Source organism: Capricornis sumatraensis, chromosome 13, assembly GCF_032405125.1.
Source record: "Capricornis sumatraensis isolate serow.1 chromosome 13, serow.2, whole genome shotgun sequence".
Classification (NCBI taxonomy): domain Eukaryota; kingdom Metazoa; phylum Chordata; class Mammalia; order Artiodactyla; family Bovidae; genus Capricornis; species Capricornis sumatraensis.
The window spans coordinates 71,468,696-71,482,759 of record NC_091081.1 but is presented as its reverse complement, the minus strand read 5'-3'; the positions used below and the strand labels follow the sequence as shown (position 1 = coordinate 71,482,759).

The following is a 14,064-nucleotide window of genomic DNA, read 5'->3' as shown; positions in this document are numbered from 1 at the left end:
TTCTAACCCCCCCCCCAAAAAAATATCTCATGTCTAAAGGCAAAGGAGAAACCCCAGTAAGATGGTAGGAGGGGCAAAATCATGTTTAGAATCAAACCCCAAACCCATCAGAGATGCTCAGAAGGCTCAAACAAAACCTTGGGTGCACCAGGATCCTGAGACCCCACAGAGACTGAGCCAGACTTGTGTTTGAGTCTCTTGCATAGGTACAGGTCAGCAGTGGCCTACGAAAGGGGCAGGGGCTCTGGGTGCAGCTACCTGGTCACACAGCCTGTGGCATAAGCCCTCTTGGAGGAGGTCGCCATTAACTCCACCATAGAGCCGCCGAGCAGACGACCCACAAACCGCAGAACAATTATATCAGAGAAATTCTCACACTGTTAAGAAAGTTCTAGGGCCCACAACAGATTTCCCAAACTAGGGCTCTGGCAAAGGAACTGAGAACCCCCAGGGAATTTGATTTTGGAGGCCAGTGGGATTTCATTACAGAACATACACAGGACTGGGGAAACAGATGCTGGAGGGCACAAACAAAACCCTGTATGCACCAGGACCCAGGAGAAAGGAGCAGGGACCCCACAAGAGACCAGACTTGCCTGTGAGTGTCCAGGAATCTCTGGCAGAGACATGGGCTGGCAGTGGCCTGCTGCAGGCTCGGGGCACTGAGTGTGGCAGTGAATGCAGGGGACCTTTTGAAGGAGGTCGCCATTATCTTCATTACCTCTACCATAGTTTGGTCTCAGGTCAAACAACAGGGAGGAAACCCCATGCATCAACAGAAAACTGAGTATGGACCCCATCAGAAAGCTTCCATAAGCCTCATTCTTATCCATCAGAGGGCAGACAGACTGAAAACCACAATCACAGAAAACTAACCATCTGATCACGTGGGCCACAGCCTTGTCTAACTCAGTGAAACTATGAGCCATGCCATGTAGGGCACCCAAGACAGATGGGTCATGGTGGAGAGCTCTGACAATATGTGGTCCACTGGAGAAGGGAATTGAAAACTACTTCAGTGTTCTTGCTTTGAGAACCCCATGAACAGTATGAAAAGGCAAAAAGATAGGACACTGAAAGATGAACTCCCAAGGTCAGTAGGTGCCCAATATGCTACTGGAGATCAGTAGAAAAATAACTCCATAAAGAATGAAGAGATGGAGCCAAAGCAAAAACAAAACACCCAGTTTTGGATGTGACTGGTGATGGAAGTAAAGTCCAATGCTATAAAGAGCAATATTGCATAGGAACCTGGAATCTAGGTCCATGAAGCAAGGCAAATTGGAAGCGGTCAAATAGGAGATGGCAAGAGTGAACATCAACATTTCAGGAATCAGAGAACTAAAATGGACTGGAATGGGTGAATTTGACTCAGATGACCATTATATCTACTACTGTGGGCAATAATCCCTTAGAAGAAATGGAGTAGCCATAGTCAACAACAGTCCAAAATGCAGTAATTGGATGCAATCTCAAGAATGACAGAGTGATCTCTGTTCGTTTCCAAAGCAAATTATTCAAAATCATAGTAACGTGGCTCAGAGGTTAAAGCGTCTGCCTGGAATGCAGGTGACCTAGGTTCGATCCCTGGGTCGGGAAGATCCCCTGGAGAAGGAAATGGCAACCCACTCCAGTATTCTTGCCTGGAGAATCCCATGGAGGGAGGAGCCTGGTAGGCTATAGTCCATGGGGTCGCAAAGAGTCGGACACGACTGAGCGACTTCACTTTCCCTTTCACTTTCATAGTAATCCAAGTCTATGCCCCTACCAGTAATGCTGAAAAAGCTGAAGTAGAATGGTTCTATGAAGACATACAAGACCTAACATCTTTGGGGGGTATTATAGAACTAATACCCCCCAAAGATGTCCTTTTTATTATAGGGGACTGGAATGCAAAAGTAGGAAGTCAAGAAATACCGGGAGTAACAGGCAAATTTGGCCTTGAGTACAGAAGGAAGCGGAGCAAAGGCCACTAGAATTTTGCTGAGAGAATGCACTAGTCATAGCAAACACTCTCTTCCAACAACACAACAGAAGACTCTACACATGACATCACCAAATGGTCAATAACGAAATCAGATTTATTATATTCTTTGCAGCCAGTGATGGAGAAGATCTATACATTCAGCAAAAACAAGACCCAGAGCTGACTGTGGCTCAGATCATGAACTCCTTATCGCCAAATTCAGACTTAAATTGAAGAAAGTGGGGAAACCACTAAACCATTCAGATATGACCTAAATCAAATCCCTTATGATTATACAGTGGAAGTGAGAAATAGATTGAAGGGCCTAGATCTGATAGATAGAGTGCCTGATGAACTATGGACTGAGGTTTGTGACATTGTACAGGAGACAGGGATCAAAAGCATCCCCAAGAAAAAGAAATGCTAAAAAGCAAAATGGCTGTCTGGGGAGGCCTTACAAATAGCTGTGAAAAGAAGAGAAGTGAAAAACAAAAGAGAAAATGAAAGATATAAGCATCTGAATGCAGAGTTCCAAAGAATAGCAAGGAGAGATAAGAAAGTCTTCCTCAGAGATCAATGCAAAGAAACAGAGGAAAACAATAGAATGGGAATGACGAGAGATCTCTTCAAGAAAACTAGAGATACCAAGGGAACATTTCATGCAAAGATGGGCTCGATAAAGGACAGGAATGGTATGGACCTGACAGAAGCAGAAGATGTTAAAAAGAGGTGGCAAGAATACACAGAAGAACTGTACAAAAAAGATCTTCGTGACCCAGTTAATCACGATGGTGTGATCACTCACCTAGAGCCAGACATCTTGGAATGTGAAGTCAAGTGGGCCTTCAGAAGGATCACTACAAACAAAGCTAGTGGAGGTGATGGCATTCCAGTTGAGCTATTTCAAATCCTAAAAGATGATGCTGTGAAAGTGCTGCACTCAATATGCCAGCAAATTTGAAAACTTAGCAGTGGCCACAGGACCGGAAAAGGTCAGTTTTCATTCTAATCCCAAAGAAAAGCAATGCCAAAGAATGCTCAAACTACCACACAATTGCACTCATCTCACACGTTAGTAAAGTAATGCTCAAAATTATCCAAGCCAGGCTTCAGCAATACGTGAACCATGAACTCCCAGATGTTCAAGCTGGTTTTAGAAAAGGCAGAGGAACCAGAGATCAAATTGCCAACATCTGCTGGATCATGGAAAAAGCAAGAGAGTTCCAGAAAAACATCTATTTCTGCTTTATTGACTATGCCAAAGCCTTTGACTGTGTGGATCACAATCAACTGTGGAAAATTCTGAAAGAGATGGGAATACCAGACCACCTGACCTGCCTCTTGAAAAACCTATATGCAGGTCAGGAAGCAACAGTTAGAACTGGACATGGACCAACAGACTGTTTTCAAATAGGAAAAGGTATATGTCAAGGCTGTATATTGTCACCCTGCTTATTTAACTTAGTACATCAAGAGAAATGCTATGTTGGATGAAGCACAGGCTGGAATCAAGATTGCCGGGAGAAATATCAATCACCTCAGATATGCAGATGACACCACCCTTACGGCAGAAAGTGAAGAAGAACTAAAGAGCCTCTTGATGAAAGTGAAAGAGGAGAGTGAAAAAGTTGGCCTAAAGCTCAACATTCAGAAAACTAAGATCATGGCATCTGGTCCCATCACTTCATGGGAAATAGATGGGGAAACAGTGGCAGACTTTATTTTTGGGGGCTCCAAAATCACTGCAGATGGTGATTGCAGCCATAAAATTAAAAGACGCTTACTCCTTAGAAGGAAAGTTATGACCAATCTAGACAGACAATGAAAGAGAGATTACTTTGTCAACAAAGGTCCGTCTAGTCAAGGCTATGGTTTTTCCAGTAGTCATGTATGGATGTGAGAGTTGAACTATAAAGAAAGCTGAGGGCCAAAGAATTGATGCTTTTGAACCATAGTGTTGGAGAAGACTCTTGAGAGTCCCTTGGATTGCAAGGAGATCCAACCAGTCCATCCTAAAGGAGATCAGGCCTAAACATTCATTGGAAGGACTGATGTTGAAGCTGAAACTCCAATACTTTGGCCACCTGATGCAAAGAACTGACTCATTTGAAAAGACACTGATTATGGGAAAGAGTGAGGACAGTAGGAGAAGGGGATGACAAAGGATGAGATGTTTGGATGACATCACCAACTCAATGGACATGAGTTTGGGTAGGCTCCGGGAGCTGGTAATGGACAGGGAAGCTTGGAGTGCTGCAGTCCACGGGGTCGCAAAGAGTCAGACATGACTGAGCGACTGAACTGAACTGAACTGATATCTGCAGTAAGTTTGCATTATTTTAGGTCACTAAGTTCATGATTATTTTTACAGGGTAGAAAAATCATACAATTAAGTTAATTTGTTTTTATTTTTGTTAAATATTTTACTTAGTTGTACACCTTCAGCATTTTGAAATGTTTCTTAATCAATCTTTCCCATTTTATCATTGCTTTTTGGGAGAGTCAAGTTTTCACTGTGCCATGCAAAAAATCCCAATCTCCCATTGACCATTTAATCTTGATTTTCACATGTGGTGGTAAAAGTCTCCAGGAATATTGTAAAGTTATTAATTCATAAAAACTTTTTTAAAGGGATTATCCATTCATAAATATAATCTGATGCAAAATTTTATAAGCATAAAAAACAATATCATCAAGTTAGTTTTTCATTTTTCAAAAGTATGCCTTTATCAGCAGGATACAAGTGAGAAAAAAGAATACCATACTACAAACCCCAACTTTGCTCCATCAATAAAACAGAAATTCAGTTATGTTTTTCACTTTGTAACATTAAATAAAATATTCCTAAAATATTGGCATCTTATATACAACAGGACTCTTCTAGAAACCAGTGGTTAATAACTTATTTTTTCATTATGGTTGCTCTGTGATCTTAGATTTCTAAAGTTCAAGTGTTTTTCTTAGGAACATATCTACTTTTGTTATATGTATTTTTGGCATTCAAACTTGAATTGTTTCTATGACACCAACTCTGCTCACTTTGATTGGAAAGAAAGTGTTTTTGATTAATTAGATGTTTGTGTCCTTTTACATCCTGGCAAATAATATATATTTTACAGAGAGCGTGTAAAGGGGCCAAGAAGATTAATCTTCATGTTCATCTGTAAAACTGTTGCATCAGAATAAAGTGTATCTGAATAAGGGGCTTCCCATGTGGCGCAGTGGTAAAGAATCCACCAAGCAGTGCAGGAGATGTAGGAGACATGGGTTTGATCACTGCATTGGGAAGACCCCTGGAGAAGGAAATGGGAACCTACTCCAGTATTCTTGGGTGGAAAATCCCATGGACAAAGGAACCTGGCAGGCTACAGTCCATGGGGTCACAAAAGAGTTGGACGCGACTGAGCACGTGTGCACAGAATAAGGTGTAAGAGAGTATGGACTTGGACCTCCGTAACAGTGTAGGTCAGAGAGAGAGAGAGAGAGAGAGAGAGAGAGAGAGAGAGAGAGAGAGAGAGAGTGTGTGTGCGCACGTGCATGTGTGTGCTATCATGTCTACAAACAGGTATTCTATGGGATGAGTCCTGAGAGTACACATTTAGAAATATTTTTATAGCAATTAATCATCACTGGATCATTTTACTGTATCCTATAAAAGTTTCAGTTTGCAACAGAATCAGCAGAAAACTTTTCATTGTAGATAGTAAGAAAATAACCATTTAAAAGGCATGGTGAAGAATGAGTGAGTGAAGTTGCTCAGTTGTGTCTGACTCTGCGACTCCATCGACTGTAGCCTTCCAGGCTCTTCCATCCATGGAATTTTCTAAGCAAAAATACTGGAGTGGATTGCCATTTCCTTCTCCAGGAGATCTTCCTGACCCAGGGATTGAACCCAGGTCTCCTCCATTGTAGGCAGACACTTAACCATCTTGAGCCACCAGGGAAGATCCATTGACTTATTGTAAAGCCTGGAGAAAAGTTTGGGAATAAAGACCACAGCACTTTCCAAGGCCCCCCAGAAATAATAGGGAAGTTGAAAGCCAAGTTGGCACTTGAACTTGATGATGGCTTGGTGTTGCAAAAAAAAAATGCTTGGATGTGAAATCAATAATGATATTCTTTACATGTCCTCTGACATTATGGAGGAAGTTGTTGTAAGTTACCTATTATATATGAAGATATTAGCAAGAGTAGGGTAGTATTTAAAGAGTCACGAACAAATGAGTAAATAAATATACATATATGTATATGTATGTTGCTATTTGGGGATTCCCAGGTGGTGCTAGTGGAAAAGAACCTGCCTGCCAATGCAGGGGACATAGGAGATGTGGGTTTGATCCCTGAGTTGGGAAGATCCCCCCAAGTAGGGCATGGCAACCTATTTCAGTATTCTTGCCTGGAGGATCCCATGGACAGAGGAGCCTGGTGTGCTATAGTCTATAAGGTTGCAAAGAGTTGGACACAACTGAAGCAACATGGCACGCACATATATTGCTGTTCAGTCGCTAAGTCGTGTCTGACTTTTTCGAGCCCATGGACTGTAGCCCTCCAGGCTCCTCTGTCCATGGAATCCTCCAGGCAAGAATGCTGGAGTGGGTTGCCATTTCCTTCTCCAATGTATGTGTGTATATGTATACAAATGTAAAGCCCAGAGCATGTAAAGCTGTCACGGGGTCTACAATCTCCTGTGGGTAAGGTGTCTTCAGGAGTGAGGGCCAATTTGTGATGCACCAACAGCAGAGGTGGGAGCAACACACGAAGTTCTAGAGAACAGCTGGATAACCGGACCTGTGATTCTCAAGCAGGATTGCTGCTACAGCGGCAGCATCTGGGGTATCCAGCAGAGTTTCAGCGCCATATGATGTACTAGAACCACACAGTACTGCCATGTAATGTAGTAGAACCACACATCCCTTTTTGGTGGGAGGGTAAGTAAATTTCTTTTTGATGGTACACAATTAAACTTATTTTATATTAAAATAAAATGATAATAAGACATATTTAACAGTGCTTTGAGGAATTTTTTGCTTGAGGACAGGCTGCTTTGGTTGCTTCTATATTTTGACTATGGTACATAGTGCTTCTATGGAACATGTGCATTTGAGGTGCATGTATCTTATTTGAAATAGTGTTTTCATTTTCTTCCATCCCTACTCATTTTTACCTGTCCTCTCTGTTTTGTGACCCCCTCCTTATTACCGCAAACCATACCCTCATAAGGGGTTAATATCTAAAATATATAAACAGCACATATAATTCAATATCAAAAAAATACCAATCTGAATGGACAGAAGACCTGAATATACATTTTTCCAAAGAAGACATACAAATGACAAATAGGCACATTAAAAGATGCTCAACATGCTAATCATCGGAGAAATGCCAATCAAAACCACACTGAGGTATCACTTCACACCTTTGGAATGACTATTGTCAAAGAGACTATAAATACCAAATATTGGCAAGGGTGTGGAGAAAAGGGAACCCTTGTACACTGCTGGTGAGTATGTAAATTGGTGCAGCCACTGTGGAAAACAGTCTGGAGGCTCTTTAAAACACTAAAAATAGAGCTACCATATGATCTACTCCAGGGTATATATCTGAATTCCACTCTTGGGTAGATAGCTGAAGAACATGAAAACACTATTTCAAAAAAGATACATGCACCTCAAATGCACATGTTCCAAAGCACTGCTATTTACCATAGTCAAAATATAGAAGCAACCTGAGTGCCATCAGCTAGGGAATAGATAAATAAGATATGTTGTGTACACACACACACACACACACACACACACACACACACACACATTTGGCCATCTGATGCAAACAGCTGATTCATTGGAAAAGACCCTGATGCTGAGAAAGAGGGCAGGAGAGCAGGAGAGCATGGGGTGACAGAGGATGAGATGGTTGGATGGCGTCATTGACTCAAAGGACATGAGTTTGAGCAAACTCCAGGAGATGGTGAAGGATAGGGAAGCCTGGAATCCTGCATTCCATGCAGTTGCAAAGAGTTGAACATGACTTAGCAACTGAATAATCAATCTATCTATCTCTCTCTGTGTATAATATAATGGAATATATTGTATATATATATATAGCGGAAAAATTTGTGTTAGAATAGAGGAACGCAAATATTTAACATTGGTTATAAAAGATGTAGGACACTATAGATAAAGCAAAAAGAATCTATATTTAGTGACAATTATATATGCTATCACTGCAAAAAGAAGTTCTCACTTTTATCTTTAGGTTAATTGTTTATTAATCAGGTTTTTGAGCAGATTACCACTCTAGTAATTAAAATGAAGACCTATGAATCCTGTATACATATTTTTCTGTGTTCAGCCTTAGCCATCATATATGTTAAAATAATATCTTTTCCAGAATCTCTATTTCAAAATATGGATTTATCTTACCAATAAGGGCAATACTTACTGATATTTTCCCTCCGTAAGCTCTGATCTCGCTCTTCCTTCCCTGCTGGGGAAGATCCTCCACTTTCACTGTTTGTTGACTTTGCTAGGTCCTTCATGCCCTTGCCTACTTGCCACTTGTTCCACAGCATGCTCCCTGATGGGTATAGACCCTTTGTTATCAAAATTCATGGAACTCTTTTTATCTGACTCTTTTATGGCACTCGAAGATGTTACTACCAAACTTTACACGGCATATGCAGCACTAAAAAAACCTTGCATTCTACGAAATCACACACACAAAAATAACAAGACATATAGAATATATAAATATGTAAAGTTCAAGAATGGGAAAAATTAATTCATCGTGATAGAGATCAGACAAACGGTTTTTTGAGGAAGGAAAAGTCTGGGAAAGAGAATGAAGAGGACTACTGGGATGTTTTGTCATGATCTGAACAGTGGCTCCTGTGTATACATGTATGTGAAAATACACCAAGCTGTTCAATTAAAATATGTGTCTTTATTAACTGTAGTTTACATGATAAGGTCAGCCTTCTCTGAGCTCTATTCTCCACTTGGCTTTGTCCTTAACTGGTGGTGAATCCCAGTTTTAGCAAAGAATCCAGCTAAACTAGTTTATTGAGAATCTCCCCACCACTGATATCCAATTAAACTTCTTATCTTCCTTACTTGATATTTAATCAAATTTCTCTTCCCTGACCCTTGATACCTAGCCAAATTCATAGAGGTATTTTTCATTAGTTCCCTGCTTGTTATAAATCTTCACTCGTTTCTGTTGTGTTCAGAATTGAGTTCAATCTCTCTCCTCCTACAATGTAATGGCTTTCTGGGTAGCCAGGCTTCCCTGTCCTTCACCATCTCCTGGAGGTTGCTCAAACTCATGTCCTTTGGGTCAATGACACCATCCAACCATCTCATACTCTATCATCCCATGCTCTCCTGCTCTCCTGCCCTCAATCTTTTCTTGAATAAAATCTTCTCTGTCATTTTTAACAAGTATTCAGTGCAGTAAATTTTCTTTTACATAAACTTAACATAACTTTAAAAAACTTAATAATAAAATCTAGAACTTAATGAACAAGGACTGTATTCTATTCACCTTTATATTCCTAACATTATATTGAAAAAAAAAAAGTGAAAGTATTAGTCACTCCATCATGTCCAACTCTTTATGACCCCAAGGACTGTAGCCCACCAGGATCCTCTGTCCATGGGATTCTCCAGGCAAGAATACTGGAGTGGGTTGCCATTGCCTTCTCCAGGGAATCTTCCCAACCCAGAAACTGAACCCAGGTCTCCTGCATTGCAGGAAGATTCTTTACTGTTTGAGCTACCCATAAAGCCATTACATTAGACTCTACTTATTACAGGAGCGAGTACTTTAAGAGTTAGAAATATTTTAATTTTTGTCAATTTTTAGATATATGATGTAGGAAGAATAAGGTGACCCTCTGAGTTTTTGTCTTTAAATGCTATAAAATAGGAATAAATAATGAGGTCTACCTCATAGTTGCCGTAGGTTAAAGTCAGGTAGTGAACAAAAGCACTTTGTGCCCACCCCAGAAAAACAGGATTAGGATGAAATTTATTGTTTATACTTTTCATATGAAAAGTTATGGAACTTTACTTTTATAACAGTTGAGTTATACTCCTGAAGACGTGCAAGTGGAAAAGCACAATTTGTGAAGTGAATGTCTTTAGCCTCCCTGGACAGTGCAGTGTGGTGGGTAATGAAGAGCACTGTCTGCATGCTGGCTCTGTTTCTCGGTAGCTTGTGAATTTAGAAAATTATTTTGGGTCTGTGTCCTGGTAAGTTGGAAATAATATTATATATCAGTGGGATGATATGAGTATTAGATGAGATAGAGGTAAAGAATCTGTTGGCCAAAGCAGAAGACCCATGTTTGACCCTGGCTAGGGAAGATCCCCTGGAAAAGGAAATGGCAACCCATTCCAGTATTCTTGGCTGGAAAATCCTATGGTCAGAGGGACCTGGTGGGTTACAGTCCATGGGGTCACAAAGAGTTGGACACGACTTAGCAACTAAACAATAGCACCTGATTAGTATTTCATAATCCCAGACCCAAGCAAGTCACTCAATACAAGTAGTTAACTTCATTACTATGATTTTTATTGCTATTATTTATTATTATTGGGATTAGAAAAGTGCCAGATTTATAGTTGTATCCCTGCCTTCAAGTTCATATACTGCTACTTTCTAACCAGACTGCACCCTTATTTCTGGTTTCATCTTTTCTTAAGTGGTGAGAATTATATCTACTTGGGGACAAAGTGAACATCTGCTTGGTAAAAAGAAAATGCTTCAGAACTTATTTTCTTATTGAACAGTCCATGACTTTACAATCCTATAAGGAAATAGATTCTGAATTTTTTTTCTTTTTAGCAAGCATAACTTGTTGACTATCTATTAAGAAGTGCAGGTAACGGCTCCATGCTTGGGGCAGCTGGGACAGGGCCCACTGACCTTCTTCCCCTGCTTTGGTTTGGCTTTCAGACACAGGCACGCACTCAGCATCAGGCGTTTTCCTAATGAACTGGCTGAGATAATGGAGACGAGCCTGGGCAGCCTAAAAGACAGACAGCATCAACACATAGTCCAGGAAACACCATCTCAACAGTACTCGTGATAAGGGGAAATGTCAATGAATATGGCAGTCTGGTCCAGGCCAGCTGTTACGAATCATCAAAGAAAAAAATTCTGAACCGTTCATGATTTTGACAGTGATTTGTGAGAACTAGTGAAGAAGCAGTCCTAAAACTTAAACACTGGGCAAGCCAGCTCAGATCCAGTTGCTGCTGAACTGTTTTCGTCTGCCTCAACAACCCTGAGTTGGGGATAGGAAACATATATAATAACAATGTTTCACTATGACAATGACTCATATAAAATAGAGAGAGGAGGAATCATGAAGAACATGTATTTCACAAGGGCGGTGCATGCTTCTTCTTTATCTAAGGCGTGTTCAGAATACTTGAAAGCATGTATTAGACATGTTAATGCTTTTTTAGTTGGCAGTGTTAAGGACACAGTGTTAATCCCAGATGATGTGTGAGAACAAGGTGACCTAAGGTTTGGGCCGAAAGTGTTACCATAACGTGCCTTGCTTTCACAAGTCATCTGGGTATCCAGATAGTATTAATAACATTTCACAATGTGTCCGAATGTGGTCTTAATATTTAGTTAGTTGATGTCTGACAAAATTTCAGATATTTCCTAAAGTAAAGACTACGCGGTTTCACTAATATGGCTCGTCCTTCAGACCACACCCAGGAATGAAAGGTAAAGGACAATTTTTCAAACTCAGATAACCTTGATTGATCTTCCTGGCTCCGTCATCTCCCAGGCTTGCTTCATGGCTCGGATTTCATCTGTTCGTTCTGTATCTTTTTTCACTTCAAAAAATTCCGCTTCGTTGTGCTCAGTGACCAGCCTCAGAATCCAGTAGGGTTTATTTGGGTCTTCTTGTTGAGGGTGGGCAGCGTACATCTGACAAGGCACAGTAAAAAAGTTTGGGTCAGATGCTTTCTTCCTTCCAAGAGGGTCTAGATTTTACTTTATGATCCATAATTTCGCTGTAAAGTATTTTACCCAAGAGAAATGAAAACATGTACTTGCAAAATGACTTGGAAAAGAACATTTATGATAGCCTCATTCATTACAGCCAGAAAATGGAAAATGATATAAACATCTGTCAATTGATGAATGGATAAACCAACTGTAGTATATTACTTTGTTGTTGTTGTTGTTTAGTTGGGAAGTTGTGTCAGATTCTTTGTGACCCTATGAACAGTAGCCCACCAGGCTCCTCTGTCCATGGGATTTCCCAGGCAAGAATACTGGAGTGGGTTGCCATTTCCTTCACCAGGGGATCTTCTCAAACCAGGGATCAAACCTATCTCTCCTGCTTGGAAGGCAGATTCTTTACCACTGAGCCACCTGGAAAGCTCACATGGACTGCTACTTAACATTAAAAAGTAATAAACTATTAATGCACACCATCGTGTGATTGAAGTTCACACAGACAATATACTGAAATAAAGAAGGTGAACATGGAAGAGTACATCTTGTATGATTCATTTGTATGAAATTCCAGGACAGGCAAAACTTGCATCGGGGAGAGGTGTGGGGATGACAGAATCCACTGTGGAGAGGTTTAGGGGAATTGCTAAGCTTATGGAAATGGGCTATAACCTAAACCTTGACAGAGATATATGGGTTACTTGATGAGTGCACTTGGCAAAATTCATCTCACTGAAGTGTATATTTAATATTGCTGTATTTCACTATATGCAAATTTCAACTAAAAACTATAAATAATTCTAAATTCCACTTAGGCTCATTCATACCATCTGTTTACATGAGGGCAGAAATAGTTATTTCCAAGTCTGTATATATTGATATACATTTGTTATGAAAGATGACATTTTGATGTCTTGTAGGATCACTTTCATGCACCTTAGGCTGGGAGCTGATTGTCTTAGGGCTTGAAAATGTCTAGAAAATTGAGACTTATGGGTAGCAATCTGGTAGGGAGAGGGGCTTGAATCTGATGTGGTTTCTAGCACTTTCCATAAGCCTGCTGCTGCTGCTGCTGCTGCTGCTGGTAAGTCGCTTCAGTCGTGTCTGACTTGTAGCGACCCCATGGACTGCAGCCTACCAGGCTCCTTCATCCATGGGATTTTCCAGGCAAGAGTACTGGAGTGAGGTGCTATTGCCTTCTCTGCCATAAACTGAGACAATGGCAATTATCCATATTACATAACGCAGATGGGGAAGTGGAGATTGGGGGCGCCACTGAATAAAGTTTTTATAAGCAGTTTGGTTTTGATGTTACCAAAAAGATCTAGCTTTCTACAATATTCCCTTACTACTCTGATGAAAATTTAAATCTCACAATTGGAAATTCTTTTATTTGTTCTTTCTAAAGCACAGCACATAAGCTCTTGCCATCTTTCATACTGCTTGATAAATAAGTTTTTAAGAAACTTCTCCAGGATAAAGTTTTGATTAGGGAATGGAACACTTTGAAGAACTAAGGGAAGGCCCCATGTCTGTAAGAATTTATGGATTGAATTTAGCTTAATTGCTTTAACTTGGAATGGTTTCATTGTAGTTGTTAATGATAGGGCTATTTTCTCAGAAAATTCAAATCATTGATTATATATCAGTGAGTGATAAACTGGAGCTACATTTAGAAAAGTTAACACTCAACATTATCTTGAAGTTTCAAGGCAAAAAAAGTGGTTGACTGGAACTTCATCTATATTTTTGAGCCACACAATATTGCAAGAAACACATTTCGAATAGAAAACATCATCTGATTCTTTCACATTTCAAACATAATTGTAATTTGATAGAGAATGTACCATTTTTCTGCATTTTTTAGATGATATTACACTAAAAGGCAACACTTGGACTGTAGAATACAGCTAGTGAGAATGTAAGTAATGTAAATTTAGGAAGAGATTAGCTTCTTCAAATGAAATAAGATCAGTGATCAAATAAATTCAACCTGATTTTGGTGACTAAAGCAAAAATGCAAAGTATATGATGTTTGGTTCATATGTTAATAAATTTTCAAACAACCAACAATATCATACCAAAAGCTACTAAAATCAGCTAGCACGATATTA

General features: G+C 40.0%; 1 protein-coding gene across 1 annotated transcript in view; it reads right to left on the bottom strand.

Moving 5' to 3' along the window:
• ADGB (androglobin) overlaps nucleotides 1-14,064 on the bottom strand; it is a 184,515-nt gene that overhangs the window by 6,664 nt on the left and 163,787 nt on the right. Inside the window, exons 31-33 of the mRNA XM_068985429.1 lie at nucleotides 11,741-11,917; nucleotides 10,895-10,997; nucleotides 8,408-8,542 (exon numbers count right to left, since the gene is read on the bottom strand). Of these exons, the coding sequence (XP_068841530.1) occupies nucleotides 8,408-8,542; nucleotides 10,895-10,997; nucleotides 11,741-11,917 (415 nt within the window). The remainder of the gene's footprint in view (nucleotides 1-8,407; nucleotides 8,543-10,894; nucleotides 10,998-11,740; nucleotides 11,918-14,064) is intronic.